This window comes from Pimephales promelas, chromosome 12 (genome assembly GCF_988280905.1).
Source record: "Pimephales promelas chromosome 12, fPimPro1.hap1.1, whole genome shotgun sequence".
In the NCBI taxonomy this organism is placed as follows: Eukaryota; Metazoa; Chordata; class Actinopteri; order Cypriniformes; family Leuciscidae; genus Pimephales; species Pimephales promelas.
The window spans coordinates 21,451,518-21,468,560 of NC_142780.1; the positions used below are offsets into that span (position 1 = coordinate 21,451,518).

The window sequence follows — 17,043 nt, forward strand, 5'->3', positions numbered from 1 at the left end:
CATTGCCATTTACTAAACATTTAAAGGGATAGTTTCCACCAAAAAAATGAACATACTGCTGTTTCAAACCTGCATGACCTGTATCAGAAGAAAGTCATACTGTTTTGGAACAATAATGATGACAGAATGTACATAGAGAGCATAGAGAGAGAGCAACACCGAGTAGTATTTTTTACGTTGCTAAATTAATCAGTGTTTTTGAACAAATACGTTGTATGAATGATTCAGTGACATACTCATAAAGCCACCACTTGTTGCCCCCTACTGGTGTTTGTAACCTGAAGTAAGATTTTGCATTGTCAAAAAGTACCGACTTCGGTACAAAGTAGGGTTGCACCGATACTTCAAAAGTATCGGGATACTCGGAAATGAAAAACCTCATGATGCCTAAATTTATTAGTATCGATACTTTTATGAATGACCACGTTCCAGATTTGTAAGAGACGCATTTCATGTTGGTGTGTGCAACGCATGCTTTCAGTCCCTCCCTATGGACGTCTGTGTTTTTTCTCCTCACTCCTAGCAAAGAAGCGGCATCTGCCATGAGACAAACACTAAAGCGAGACGGCTGCATGTGCGAGCACAAGTGATATTGTGGCCGCCGGTCAGTAGTGGTAGTGTTTCGGGGACCGCGAGGACCGGTCTGATAGTTATACTTTGGAAGTTCTTAGCAACACCATCCGGCGGCTAGTACACAATAGTTTTAGTGGATTGAAGCACGCATCCACGTGAAGATGGTGCGCGACTGTGCCAGCTGTAAAAAAATACTGTATCCATGCAACTGATAGCAGTGAAAAAAGCACTAGTTGGAGATGTTTTATTTATTTTTGTATTAGATGTAAAACTTTCCCCTCAACTTTCAAAGATAGCATAAATAATTCCCAAGCTGCTAAAATAAAGCATACAAAACATCACCTAAAATGATCTATAGGCTATATGATTATAATCAGAGCATGTGCATGCATATTTTTCTGTGATTTATTTCTATTAGGTTATTATGCCATTTAAAGAGCACAGAACTACGCAAAGGAGATGCATGTGAAACGCCTTGTAAGATACTTTCCTTTTAAGGAAAAGTATCGAAAAATATCGAAAAACTTGGTATCGGTATCGAAACAATAATTTTGGTATCGTGACAACACTAGTACAAAGTTGATACTGAAATTGAAAAGAAAAAAACAAACACTTTGAGCACTGTTGTAAACACTTGTAAATGCAGAATTGTAAACACCTCTGATTGCCCACTGTGCTCACACGCTTATCGGATATGTCTGTGATTGGCTACAATGATCAGCGCTTCAAAAACGTGTTGTAAATACACATCAATCTTCACCGAGCGCTTACAAAAACGACTTGATAACGAAGTTTGTACTTTTGTGAACACTAGTAGGATTCACTACAGAGAGAGATAGCTAGACTGTTTAGGACTTTACCATTGTACTTCCCGGACTATGCTAAACCCCCTCAGAAAGGTCAAACCCCCTTAAGGCTGGTGAGAATATGGAGGAGTATAACTCATTGCACAAGACACTCGGAGAAGAGTCAGCTGTGCCGCCCCACCTACTACAGCACATTCCTGATTTTATTAAGCATCCAGAAACATTTGCGTCTCGGCAGCTGTAATGTCAGACAGTATACGTCTTTGTATTTGAGTGTATTCATTGTATATAACTTGATGCGAATTAGATCTATAACCCAAATCTTTCGCTACCCCTTCAATAATATTCTTTTTCATGTACAAATGGATTCAATAATCTGAGTATTCAGTCATGAGATGCATAGTCCATTGTTTTGGTAATAATGGTGGAAACTGATTATGCTATCTCCGTTATCAAATCAGATGCAGGCCACTTATAAAAACATCAAGAACAAATGGAAACAAACCCCATTTTGGGCGTCTTCATAATCCATTCTGTCGTAGTTTGCACCAACACTGGTAATCTGAGGTCCTGCAAAGACAAGACATCATGAAAGGCTAGAATGGCATCCTGTGTCAACAATACAACACAAAGTGGAGAACATACAAACATACTACCACGTGCAAAGCAGATTGGGCCATCTGATACAAGTATACAGAATGGAGAACAACAGCATTAGGATCAGCCAATAAATCAATAACAGACAGACCGATGTGGAAGAGAACTAGAGCTTGATATGGTCCATCAATGAGCAGGGTTTTGAATGAAAAACAGTGACTTCATTTCTCAGTGGTCAAAAGATCTATAGTTCAGTTTGTTGTTTTGCTTTCCTTATCATCCACCTTCAGAATAATAGATAAAAGATACAATTTTTCGCTGCTCAGTGTGCTGCCAATGTGTTTGTCTACTCATTCTCCAATATAAAACAAAGGCTTCTTATGATCTAATCTCAATGAGCATCAATACCGGAGTTTCACAGGGAAAGTGCTCTAACTTTCAAACAAAAAAAGCAGATAACAGGGGGATGTCTTTGCATACCAGACTACCGTATGCAGCTGTTGGGACAATGGCCTTGTCCTCTGCACTGAAGCAGTATGATAGCAAAAGCCTAAAATAACTGCTAATGGAGCGGTGTTTGTGTTTGTGTTTTATCAGCTGCTTTAATCAGCCAAGTCTCTGAGATCTTCAAAGCTTTCCAAAGCGCTGCGTCTACAGTGCAGGCAAGCATGAAGAGACAGGAGAGAGAGAGAGAGGGAGGAAGTGGGTGTAATTTCCTCAGGAAACGATCAGAGACATTTTTTGTCAACCTGTCTGCAAAAGTCATGTTCAGAGTAACAGAGAGCATAAAACAAAAGGAAAAGACAAGTGTATGACACATAAAGGAGAAAAGTGAAAAGATTTATGGCACTTTTCACAAATAGGGTATACTTTGGTGTCCCATTATTGTTTTAAAGGGATAGTTCACTTTAAAATTAATTTTTGATATGTTTTAGCTTACCTCGAGGGCATCCAAGATGTAGGTGTCCTTGTTTCCACACAGTATTTTCAATTTTGATATTTTTCGGTCAAACCGTTGTTGTCTATCAGTCATATAATGGAGGTCTATGGAGCCGACCTCAAAGAGCATGCACAGAGAAGTCCAAATTAAACATGATTTAATGACTCGTAAATGTAAGCACACATTGATGGCCTAAGACACAAACTAGCGGTTTGTGTGAGAAAAACACAAGAGGTAAAAACGATATAAATACTGTTAGTTTTCTCACACAATCCGCTCGTTTCGTGTCTTAGGCCATCAATGTTGTACTTACAATTACGATTCATTAAATCATGTTTAATTTGGACTTCTCTGTGCATGCTCTTTGAGGAACACCCCATAGACCTCCATTATATGACTGATGTTGAAAATACTGTGGAAACAAAGACACCTACATCTTGGATGCCCTTGAGGTAAGCTAAAACATATCAAAAATTAATTTCAAAGTGAACTATCCCTTTAAAGCATTATAGGCACAAGTATGTTTTCATTTATAGTAAGAACTATTAAAAATGTTAAATGAACTATTATCCCATTTAAAATTAATCTAGCATTAAAAGTAACTATTGCGAAATACATCAAATGACTGAACCATTTTGGTCTGTCCCTCATCAGGTGTCTTGACCTTCTAAACTATCTACTATCAACCTAACAAACAATTAAAATAATACAAAATATATTAAAATAATACAAAATACATTAAAATAATACAAAAACAAAAAACATTTTGATCTATTCAACTAACATTCAAATTATTGTAGCAAAAAAAATAAATAAATCTATGCTAATTTAAAAATTCTGTTCATTTAGACACAAAGAGTTTATTGCAAAAAAAATTATTGCAAAAAATTAAGGAAACTTTTTAGACTAAAATAAAAAAACTAAACTAACTAAAAACTATTTAGACATTTTTAATTTAGAAAATAAAGGACAATACATTTTAAAAAAATGGTTTCAGGCTCTATTTTGCATCCAATTCATGGAAAGCGTATAAAGTATGGCTAGTGAAGATGCTTTCTCTCTCTTTTCGTGACACTGCCTTCATCTCTGTCGCAAAGAGAAAACATCACAACATCAGCAGAATAAAGAAAAATAATAATAAAAAGAGCAAGAAAAGCAACAAATAGATGAAGCCATTCATGCATACATGTGGAAACTGAGTAGAAAAAAACATCTGTAACCAAAAACAAGTCAGGTGAGGACAGTGATGCGAGGATAAGAGAGGAAAGAGGAATCGAAAGCTAAAAAAATAAGTGGGTAGAAAAACGATAAAAGTCATAACTGTTCCAGACATCACATTCACAAGCTTTACTGAAACAGGACTCTAAAATTCATGAACTTTGAGTATGACTCAGATTACATGCTAAAATGTGATTTTGATAAATGACAACCTAAAAGACATTTAAATACACCCACATATTTTAATAAATCATCTCAACAGCTGTCAAGATCAATCAGCGAGCGTTAAACACAGACTTTCTTCAAGAAAGAGAGATCTGCATGGTGGTCACTGGTCAGAGACCGTGTGTATCTTCCCAATTTAACTGAGAAAGAGAGCGTGGATCCACTGGGGTGTTACAGATGGGGTTAATGAGGTCTATCGCTCACTATCTCCTCAAAAGTATGTAATGACTGCACTCTTTCTCTCTGATTCTCTCTGGACTGTGTGGTATTTCAATACTGCAGGAGATTAGAGATCTCTGAGCTTCTCTCAGTCGTTCCAATAAGACCAGAGGAAGGGTGGCGTACAGGCATGTGGCCTCACTGACCATGTGAGCATGAGAAGCAGAGAGAGAGAGAGAGAGAGAATAACCAGTGTTACAATGTTTAGAGCAAACGACTGTAAGGATGTGACTATGAGGTGTTAACCTCTAGTAACATCACACGCTCTCCACCCTTAACTTCTTTCTTTCTTGCCTACAGCGTTCCCATTTTTCTTTTATCTAGCTATGTAAATTTCATTTGTTCCTGTGATGGTAGGGTGACCATATTTTGATTACCAAAAACCAGGACACTCGGCCCAGCAAACACATGGGCCAACTCAAATGATACTCGAAGTTTACTCAAAGATACCTTATTAATTTCAATACATTTAAAGTAGGTTATGCCTTCTCTGTATGGATAGAAAATTGTTATATTGTTATATGAAAACAAGACATGTCCTGGGAAAACAGGACAGTTGGTCACCCTATGTGATGGCAAAGCTGTTTTTTTTTTCACATCACTCTTAATTGTCGCTAGCCTGACTACATCAGACTTCGTACTTCCGCTCTGTTTCAGTTTGCTTCTGTACTGAGTCTGAGACATCGCCATGTCTTTCAGTTTTTCTCCCAATCAATGAACAGAGGCTGAGAGCTGTGACGTAAACGCTAAGCACTGAGTTTAAGATTGTAGGTTAGGAAAATCGAAAACGACCGTGGATATGGAGACAGGGGATGCAATTCGCTCTGTTCTGGAGAATATTCCTGGCATTTGCAAACTGAAGCTCTTTGTTAAACATTTGAATTGAGGTGATGTTGTGGCCCTGCTCCTGACAGGCTTTGGGAAAAGTTTAATATATCAACTATTACCGACTACTGATCGTCAGTGAGAAACTGGGCAGGCCAAAGGCCGGCAAGGCGATAGCTGTGATTGTATCCCCCTTGGTTGCACTCATGGAGGATCAGGTTAAGGAGGCAGCCACGTTCACTCCAGTTCACTCCCACGAGAAACACTTTTCAATTATGCCATGCCAGACTCCATCTACGAAGCAAAGCAAAGTAGCAGAGTTTGGTATTACCAGGCTACATTGTCGCGAGATCCTTCAGATCCTTCCTTCCTGAGTACTAACTTGTCTTGTAATTATATGTGTAACTTATGTTTTTGTACCTCGACGCTTTTTTGGCCAGGTCGCCAAGTGTTCTCAATGTGCTCACCTGGTTATATAAAGGTTTTATTATTATTATTATATATTTCAGAAAACAATCTAATATGATGATTTGGTGCTTAATAAACATTTCTTAGCATATTATTAAAGTTGATGGTGGTGCTGATTAATATTTCTATGGAAACCATGATACAATTTTTTCAACAATCTTTACACACATAAACAACCTTTCTTCTACTTCATTCAACTCTCTATCCTCAAGTATAGAAATAGAAATGCTTGAAACACCATTGATTCTGAAAAAAGGAGGGGAAAAAGCTTGTTATTCACCCTGCTGAGCCCTTTTATCTCTTCCAGCTTTATTTCTATAGCCTCAACTTCCCATCATTGCTAATAGACGTAAACGTTGCCTGGAATATCCCGGAGGCATGCGTTCTGAATCTGAACACACTTAAAGGTAATTAAGACCCATTTCACTACATTTCTTAAAATGCCAATTCCTGGATGTTTCATACAGAAGCCTGGACAAATAAAGGACACATTTCAAGTATTATCTATTACCGCTGCATTAAGCCAGCTGTAATATTTGAGGAATCCATAGTATTAAAAGCACCTGAAAAGAATCAGAAACACTGATCCCTGGCAAAAATGTTTCCCTTGTTATGGAAGGCAAAACACATTTTCAGTCTGTTGTGTGAGGTTGGCAAGCTTGTGAATTTTCCGATTGCTTCCCTCCTTAAGATCTAACGCTTTCCAGCTTTCTGTTCTCATTGGTCCTCCATTTTGTACTTTTTAACAGTATTCAAAATGAAAAACTGACAAACAATGGCAAATGTCAAATATGTCTCATCCCTAGCCAAAATGCCCCCTCAATGCCCACTTTTGAGAAGCCCGCAAGCTCTGCAAACTTCTACGCGATTACATCACGGAAGCGTGGACTCGGAGGAACATCGCAAGGGCTTTTAGGTTTCCATTTGGGACATGCGTGTAAAGGTCAATTGTTCTCTTAAAATATTAGATAATTTTAGCTATTATTACAAGGCATAAAAACATTTACATATTTACTAATTTTGCTGACGCTTTTATCCAAAGCGACTTAAAATTGCTATATATGTCAGAGGTCGCACTCCTCTGGAGCAACTAGGGGTTAAGTGTCTTCCTCAGGGACAGATTCGAACCTGGGTTTCTCACACCTAAGGCATGCGTCTTATCCACTGCATCATCACCACCCCAAAAACATAACTTTCAAAATTGAATTCAATACATTTTCTAAAATACCTATTTTTTCTTTATATTATCTACTAATTAAGATGTGGTTTAAAAAAAAAATATACCATTTTCAAGGATATTTTCAAATACTAAAAAAACAATTATTATTTAAAATTCTTGAAAATCGATACACTCTTGAGACACTCTTGACCCTTTTGCAAACATCTGCCAAAGTTATCATCATATAATACTTTTAAGAGGTCACAATCAGAACGAGAATTACAAGCTTGTAAGGATAGGGTTTGGGGGCTAAGCGGAACACTATTGTCCAATGGATATACAAAATCAAATGCTGGGCGAGTGAACCAGTGCCGCACCGCCGCATTGATTGGTAGAAGCCGTGTCAGCTTGCAGTCTCCCTCTAACTGTTTCCAAATGTGGGCAGCGAGTCCAGGGAGTAATCAGTCCGCTTCAAACACAGAGCCCTTTGACTGCACACAAACCTGGCCTGTCCGGCTGCCCAACAGACCTGCTCCACCACAGGCACGCCAACCGGGATTCAGCAAATTTGTGTGTAAGAGTGAGTTAACGTCTGAGTATGCATCTGTGTTTCATACACGTGTCCATGTAAGTTCTCACATTGAACATCTCTGATTGGAGAACAGTTATTCAGGAACTTTACATCATGTACCGTTTGTGTCCAACAGGCTGAGTGCTGGAGGGACAGGGAATGTCAGGAAGTTCCAGCACTGTGATCTGCAGCCAGGAATCAACCCACCCTCTTTACTGAGCCAACCACAGAAACAAGTATAAAGTCCTTTTAGCTGGTAGATCATCGAACTTTAACCTCCATTTTGAGTCAAGTCTAAGAGATGACTATATCTGTACCTCTTGAAAATGTGCCAGTAACAAAAGGAAAATGAAAGAACTCTGTCCAAACAAGTAGTCTCAATGGAGACAGGTGATCACCCCGTAGCTCAACTCCCAGATCTGAACACTGGCATCACCACATCAAATCATTTTCCTGCCCTCCGCCAGCCTCGCTCGCTTTCCCCTCCACAGTCCTGTCACCGCATCCATCATTCTGTCAGTTCATCACTCCACCCTGGGCGATCTGACTCAACCTGACTGCAACTCGTTTCTCTTCAGCGATTCCCGCCTGCATCCCGTCTCACCGGCAAACATCTGAGGGAGGATCCTGGAACACCACATCATTTTCTGGCATATGCCCTTGCATCAAACATACAACACAGCTATGGTAATGAATAATTCCACCGATTTTAACTATTCATATCGGCTTTTGAATCGTACCTAGTTCCAATTAAGGTTATTAACAAAAACTATCACATAGGAAAAAAAGGGGAGTTTACAAAAAATATCTATAAAACAATAAACAGAAAATATCAATGTGCACAACAATATGAATGAAAACAAAATGGAAATTGTTTTTGTATTTTCAATGCTAGACCATGAACAACATGTAAAGCAACCAACCCCTGCTGGCTTGTACAGAATGTGACATTTCGGGGCAGGTACATCAGAAAATCGACTACACCACTATAACAAACAGCAACTTTTCACAGCAAACATATGGTGGACTACACATGATTTCAGAGAAACAATGTAAAGACAATGCAAACTGTTTAGTTGATCCAAACAACCTCAAGCTAATGAACATTGAACATATCTCAAGGATTAAATGCCATTAACATTGCAAAACTTGGCAAATCCACTGTATAGTTGCTGTCCAGAGTATCTATCTAGTCCATATTGTGAAATCATGAATGTTCTGGAGTAGCAGAGAGTGCTGATAGTAACTGCTGAACGTAGCAGTAATGGCACATTTACTGCGTAATCACTGCCAGTAAGTACTGCAGTATGGGGTGTAGTTGCAATTTTCAACAAATAGAACTTTGATCACTGACTCTGATGCTATAGCCTATTATTGTTTTGTGCAGTTTCTGATGAAATGCAGCATGTATCGCCACAAAGAGATGGAACAAATTGTGGTGCCTTGTGGAAAAAAAATAAATTAATAATAGAATTTCAAAATTAAAACTTAACTAAAATACCAAAAATCTAGTGACAATTTTAAAATGATAGTAAATCTAGTTCAAATGTCCTGTGACCACTATAAAAACTCAGCAATTCAAGCTTTAAGTGCCACCATCATGTTGTTCCTACAATCGCTTAATCCACCTGATCATCGTCTGCCCCTCCATGAATGAACGACTTCAGTTCAGATCGCTTTAAATTCACAGTCAGTGTGAACGCACTTGAAGCCAAGTACAGGAAACTCCCAACAAGCAGATGGACGAGGACATTCAAAATGTTGTTCAAAATGTCAACATGTTTTTTTGTTTTTTTTTTTAATTGACAACTTAACTTGACGCGGTATCTTACGCCCGTTTCACACATAGTCCGTCTGCGGCGCATGTTGCAGTGTGTATAAAGTTCAGGAGCAGCACGTTCTATAGTGCTTTCACAAATGCTGCGTTTGCAGTGCTTAACTGATCCGCGGCTGTACCACAAACACATAGCATACTCCATATTTTTATTTCAAATCCAGACGTTATGCAGCAACTTTTATAAAAAATAAATAAAAAGTTGTCAGCATGGCGATTCTCTTTGTACAGATATACAAACTTGAACGGACGTTTGAACGGAGACTTCAAAAGATTTCCACGACGCATACGCGAGAACTGAACTAAAGTAGTTGAAGGAGATCGCAGTTCTCGCGCATGCGTCGTGGAAATCTCTTGAAGTCTCGTTTCAGGCCTGCCTACAAGGAAGAAAAGGAATAGTCGAATAAAGTCGTTATTTTGTTTGTTTTTTCACACAAAAAGTATTCTCGTCGCTTGATAAACTTATAGTTGAGCCACTTTTGTCACATGGAATATTTAAACATTTTCTTCATTGACTTTCTATGCCGTCAAGTTTCAATCCCTTAGGCAGCCTATGTAGCATAGATCCACCTCTCAAATTTAATCAAAAATATCTTCATTTGTGTTCTGAAGACGAACGAAGGTCTGACGGGGTTGGTACAGCATGGGGGTTAGTAATTAATGACTTAATTTTCATTTTGGGTGAACTATCCCTTTAAATCGTTTTCCTTTCTTATTCCGATCTTAAAAGTTGATAGTGAAAAAAAGTAATATTTAATTAAAAACATTTATGGTAAGAGTAGGTCTACTACATTTTATTGAATTAAATGCATTTAGGGTGAAATTACTACATTTTGAGGTCAATCTGTATTCATTTTGATCACAAACTGTGTGCTGTCACTTTAATTCAGCGTTTGCAGCAAAACAAAAATAGACTCAGGCGGAAACGATCTCTGCACTGCTGTATACGCACCGCAACTGGAACGGACCGACGGACTGCATCCGCGTGCAGTGTAAAAGCTCTAAGCTGTTAACATGGGTACGACAAAAAAACGCACCACATACGCACTGCAAACAGAGTATGTGTGAAACGGGCGTTAAAAAAACCATCGCTCACAGCAAGAGATGACACAACAGCCAAGACACTTTCTTTTCTGCTGTCATTGAATACCAACTCAGAGGCTGCATTACAAAAACTCCTTTAGTGTCTCTACTCTGTAGTCAATTTCTCCTTCATTCGGTCTTGTTGAACTTTCCATTTCCTTGTTTCAATTGGCCCTAGTCGACTCGTGCCTTGCTTTTCACAAGAAGATATATCCCATATTTTGTACCTTATCTTTTAGACTCTGCATCTCTGTCACTATCACAAAATTTAGCTCACTTTAGCCTCTATATTTTCCACTTATGTCTTTGGATAAGGTTAAAGCCTACTCATTCACCTTTGCTTCCTAACAACTTACAATCACAATTCACACACTGCAAACATCCACAGCCAGCTTCCATAAACATACCTCCCACCCAGACATACGCCACTACTATTACTCATGACAAGACATAGGGTTCTTTGTTAATGGGTCAGAGAACACCAACAGTTTCTGTTGCCTCAGCAAAGCATGCCAAAAACATCACATTACACGTATACACACATCCCCACCACACTGTGAGAGCTTTGTCACTGCATAAACACACAAGCAGGAGACATTCTGCTGCTGTTTGCACTGGCCTTCTGATGTCTCATTTCAGTAGATATTTGACTTACTAGAAAATCAAATGAGCTCATTTAAAGCTCCATACAATAAAAACATGACAGAACAACTTTGTTTTTATTTTCATATTCAAATTAATCTTAAACAGCGTAAATATATTTGCAAACTTGACTTACTAGAAAACCAAATTAGCTCAAAGCTCCATACAATAAAAACATAACAGAACAACTATTTTTATTTTCATATTCAAATTAATCTTAAACAGCTTAATGTGAGGCCTTCAAGGACAATTCACCTGAATTCTGTCGAAACGTCATGTTGTTTCCAAAAGTGTATGTAAAGAAATGTGTATATGAAGAGTTCAGATGCAAAAGCCTCTAAATGCCATTTGAAATTTTCTTCTAAAATGATCATTTTTATCAAGCTTATATATTCAAGTTCAGTAATTTCACTTAAATGACAATTAATAGGTAATCCTCATTGCAATTTAACTGAAATTACTGAACTTAAATATACAATCTTGATAAAAATAATCATTCTAGAAGAAAATTTCAAATGGCATTTAGAGGCTTTTGCATCTGAACTCTTCATATATACTGAAAGTCAATGGGGTATTATATAATAAGGGTCGGCGATATTATGACCAAAGTGTAATATCTTGATAGGAGTCGTTTTATTTGACGATAATGGTACATACATTATGTAAATAACATTGTAAAGTTGCAAACATCGTAGATGACATTCAATACAGCAAAAAAATAATACTAAGCCAAATATAACTAAAAAGTTCTCATTGAAGTGCTTATTAATAAAGACCAGAAAAGATTCTAAACAATAAATAATTAAATAAGATTAAATAATTAATTACAAGAATATAGTATATAATAGAACAAAGATACAAAAAAAATAGTTTAAGTTGTTTTTTTTGGATAGGTTAGGTCTAAAAGAAGTATTAAAATGAAACTATCACATAATAGCCTACAAAAGAAACTGGATAAAGAAAGTAATAAAATATAAAAAGTAGAACACTGCACAATCATCTCTGCATGAATTACAAATGGTTGCTTTTAAAGCTACAAAAGTTATTCAGTAAAGAGCAGTGAGTGATTTTCTCTTTTTCTTTATATTAACCCTAACCTCCACCGAACCTGCTTGACACGCGAGAACAAGCCTCATTGGTTCTTCCGGAAGCTCAAACAGGCTTCGTAACACACTAGAATGAACCACATTGGTTCTCGTACTTCAAGCGATCATACTTGAGCTTCCGTTTACCACAACTGATGAGTGAGTTGATGAATGTTTATATGTAAATAAAAGCCTAAATTTAATTTTTTCACCGTTGAGACAAATTGGACTAAACCAATCAATTCATGTGGATTAGTTTTACAATCTTTTTATGAACTTTTTGAAGTGTCAGTGGTAGTCGTGTAGACCGTCAACGGAGAGACGAGTACAATAATCTTTATTTCAAAAAGATCTTCATTTGTGTTCCGAAGATGAACGAAAGTCTTGGGTTTGGAATGACGTGTGGGTGAGTAAATGACAAAATAGTGTTGTCAAAAAGTACAGACTTCAGTACCAAGCCTGTACTGAAATTTTTTAACGTGATGCTTTGAGCGTTGTAAACATCCGATTGTGCATTGTGCTCACTCGTCTTTCAAATATGCTTGTGATTGGCTACAATGATCAGCAGTGCTTCAAAAACATGTCGTAAATACATAAATTATGCTATTCACAAGCTCTCGAACATCAATTACGCTATTTACCGAGAACTAAAACGCTCCCGTGCATGACTAATTGTAGCCAATCACAGACATATCCGATAAGCATGTTTAAGATTCTGCTCAAATCGTCAAATTTTTGTAATTTTCAGTGCCGAAACAACACTATGGCAATGGCAAAATTTTTATTTTTGGGTGAACTAGCCCTATAACTTTTTTTTTCAAATTACTGTGTGCCACTTGTTATTACAAAATATGATTTCCTATAAGCAGCACATTATAATTCCTATGGTCTAATGACATAATTCTCCATTCCAGAAGTAAACACAAAGCACTAACTGTTTATTGAATAACAACACGGTGTATGAGAGGAAGTGAGACACACACAGTGAGAAAAAGGCATGGTAAAAACGAGAGATACAAAATGAAATGGTCTGCATTCCTCATCATTCTCCATTCAAAAGAAAGAGTCTGTAGCATTAGTCTGGACAAGATTGTACTTGCCTCTCTGTATGAAAGTAAGAGAGAGAGAGAGAGAGAGACACGAGCAATGTCAGAACAGGAAGAGGAAGTGGTAAGGCACCCCCATTGTTTCAGTTATTATCCACCCAAATGACAAATCTGGGAGAAAGGCACATCACCAACTTATACTGAGTAACTTCTTGCACAGTGTACAGGTGCTACAGTAGTAAGGGGATGCCCAAGCCTTGAAATACCGGCAGTACCACACACAGTTTTTTTCAAAACCGTAGTACCGTGAAGCATGGTAGAGTATATTCTTATGCACTATATCAAGCAATACTCAAGCTGAACATATTGGCATTTTTAAGTCCAGTATTTTAGGTGCCATTTACACTGGACCCGTGACGAAGCACGATGGAATGAAACACAATGTGAGAATTTGACAGCATCTTTTGACGGAAATTAAAATATATGTTCAGAACTGTACTATTTATTTATTATCACTGCAATAATTATGATACAATTTCATGCAAACTGTATACAGAATATCCCCTGCAATAACAACACATCCACATGATGAAAGAAGTATTGCAATACTACTTGGTATTGACAACCGTAACATGTACTAATCTAAACAGTTAATGCAACTTAAATGATCACTTCTAAAATGCACAGGATGATAGTACATATTATAGATAAAACTTGCTTCGAGATTTTGAATATTGCAGATCGTGTACATAGCCAATCCAACTGGCTTTCGTGACAACCTAATCATTCTACCTTTTCCACGGAAGTACAGTAATTAGGAATAGCTTTGTAACAGGTTGTACCACCTAGCCAAAAAGGCCTGAAGCTCTTTATTGTTGACCTAAAACTTTTTGCAACTAAGTAACAGTATTATTGTCTTCCTGTTTTCCATTATGAACTACAGTAACATAATACCACAAACTGCTACAACAACAAGCTTGTGTTTGGCCATTCCAAGTGTTAGACCTATGACAAAATAATCTATATAACAAAATAATCTGATTCTGAACTGAACTGATTTAAAGGATTATACAACATTATACAGTGGTGAGTTTTCAGTCCAAATAATAGGTAAATATTTTAAAATGCAACAACCTAGTTGTCCAGCATCCTTAATATACAAGCTACAGTTAGTGCAAAGTGCAGCTGCTAGAGTTCTTACTAGGTCAAGAAAACATGATCATATAACACCAATTTTATCATCTCTACACTGGTTACCCATTAAGTTCCGTATCAATTACAAAGTATTACTATAAAGCCCAAAATTCAAGGCTTTTGGTCAGGATATCTAAAGGAGGGAGGGTGTTCTAGCTACTAAACTCCAGAATACCCTTCCTGATATTGTTCAAGGCTCAGACTAGCTGTCCCAGTTTAAAACTAGTTTAAAGACATCTCTTTAGCCAAGCATTCACATAATGCTTACCTTTTATACTGTTGAATTAGATCGAATGCATTAATATTATGAATAGCAGCTATGCTAATTATTTCCCAACTGGGACACTAGTCCCGAGGTAAATAGCGTTCGTCAGCTCCAGATTGTATCCAGCCTCTCACAGAGTCTTCAGATGCCCAAACACCTGCAATGAGATGACTAAACGCCTGTGAAGAGATGACTCACGCCAGCGATTAGTTATGTAATTAATACATGATTAACTAACTGTATTTTTTCTATGTACATTTCTGAAATGCACTTTCTATAAAGCTGCTTTGAAACAATATGTACTGTGAAAAGCGCTATACAAATAAATTTGAATGGAACTGAATTGAATTGAGTCAAGGAAACAAGCAATGAGAATGTTTACATAAAACAACACTGGGATGAAACCAAAGTACTTTCAGCTGATAAAGTAGTACAGGCAGGTTAACTGATGACTGCAATTTCTCTTCAAAATGCATCCAATAAATATGAACAAGGCTCACTCCATGAAGGTTAAACTAATCTAATCCCAGTTCACTCTAGCTGTCAGACGGTCGTAGCTAGGAACTACATCAAGACTAACGATGATGCTTAAGTGCTCCTCACTCAAAAAAGTAATGGACTACAGTGGTTTTCTACACAACGAATTACCTGGAAGACAAACATAAAATGTAAACAATGAACTACATCCATTTACCTTGACAAACTGTAAAAACAAACCGAGTCTGAAATTAAAGATAGCCTAATTTATGCATGGACAAGTACAAGGGCAACAATTTGTACTCAGGAAGTTTATTAAAGTACATCAATAAAACTCATAATAAACCCTATTTGTTTCTGCCTGCAAGGGCTTATAAACGTATCAAACATTATACAGCAAGTAATTCCTGGCTCAAATTTGATAGGTTGAGTGGTATTTTAAGAGTGCAGTTATTTAATATGACAGCAAAGGGATAAAGACCGGAGAATGTGAATGGTGTAAAAATTGAAGTGTTCTGAAATTGAAGTTACGGTTTTCTCTCATGAATAGAATAGGTGAAATTTAGCTTGCAGCAATTAGTATTTTTTCCTCACCGGGGTTTCTCTCACCAGTGACATCCAAAACATGGGGTGGAACGACAGCCCAGCGATTATAGAAGGCCTGGAACAAGGGGTGCAAATCCACTGATCCAGACCAGGCTTTCAGTTTGTTTGTTGGTTGGACATCAGTAAAAGTTGTTGCACTGGTTTATTTTGGAACCATTTTATTTGTCAGACCGGAACTCTATATTAGTTATTTGTGTATTTAACTATTGTATAAATGCAATATGACAATCGCGCGGAATTATAGCCGCCGTGCTACTATGCAGTAAAACATATGTAATATTAGCTACACATTATTTGTGTAATATTAATCAAATTCATAATAAAACACTCAAGACTCGTTTTACCTGCATGCTACGAACTACTGTTGATGATCAGCTTATTATAAATGTATGAAATGAATTGCAATAGCGCTTATCGTCATTGCTGATCAGGCTGAATCAATAACAACCCAAACGGTGATTATGTCGACACTGCTTTTGCATGTACTGCAAACATTTGTCAAGACATTACAAGTAAAGTTATTAAACTGTCAAAGACTGAGAGCAATTTTATTTGCTTATTCAAAACATATATCGGTTCGAGGACAAGATATAGATTCAAATATTATCGTTGTTGTCTGTTTGTTGAAAATAGAGGCGCGGGTCGACGGAAATAATAGGAATGCTGGCAAAGGTTACATTGTAGCCAAACACAACATTCCTCTTGCTGAGCAGAGGCAAACTGGCAGGATCGCATCGCTCGCGGAACATGCTAGTAATCATGCATGCGAATGCTCCCTCTGATGACAAATCACATCATTGAGCACAAGAAAAATAATAAAAATCTAAACAGACCATAATCCATATATTTAAGCTTAAAACTTACCTTCTGAAGGTGAGACGAGGTGACAAGCGCCTCTGAAGGCTTCCTGTTCTAAAGTTGTCGTATGTCGGTGGAAAAAAACATTGTACGCGGAAGTGGAGACAAAATTTTCAAGCGCGCGACGTTTGACAGCAGATATAAAAGCAGGAACAAATCATTCTTCTTAATGTGTAGATGATCATTAAATATGTTAAATAACCACCAAGGGCACTCGACTGAAAGCTATGTGTATTTTGCGTTGGAAACGTAACTTTTCGTCGTCCACTGCCTCTTCCTGTGTGACTTGCGACCACCAGAGGCCGAAAGATGTCCAAAAAAATCTTTCATGCATGCCCGTATGGTTCCGTTC

At 37.5% G+C, this 17,043-nt stretch overlaps 1 protein-coding gene across 5 annotated transcripts in view; it reads right to left on the reverse strand.

The window, feature by feature from the left end:
• Positions 1 to 17,006, reverse strand: part of arhgef1 (Rho guanine nucleotide exchange factor 1) — a 48,787-nt gene extending 31,781 nt beyond the window's left edge. For 4 of the 5 annotated variants that reach the window (XM_039680237.2, XM_039680238.2, XM_039680235.2 and 1 more), the window contains exons 1-2: positions 16,698 to 17,006; positions 1,885 to 1,949 (exon numbers count right to left, since the gene is read on the reverse strand). In XM_039680237.2, coding sequence (XP_039536171.2) covers positions 1,885 to 1,911 — 27 coding nt within the window. In that variant the 5' untranslated portion in view covers positions 1,912 to 1,949; positions 16,698 to 17,006. The remainder of the gene's footprint in view (positions 1 to 1,884; positions 1,950 to 16,697) is intronic. The other variant, XM_089117687.1, reaches the window with a different exon arrangement.
• Between the last annotated feature and the right edge of the window lie 37 nt (positions 17,007 to 17,043).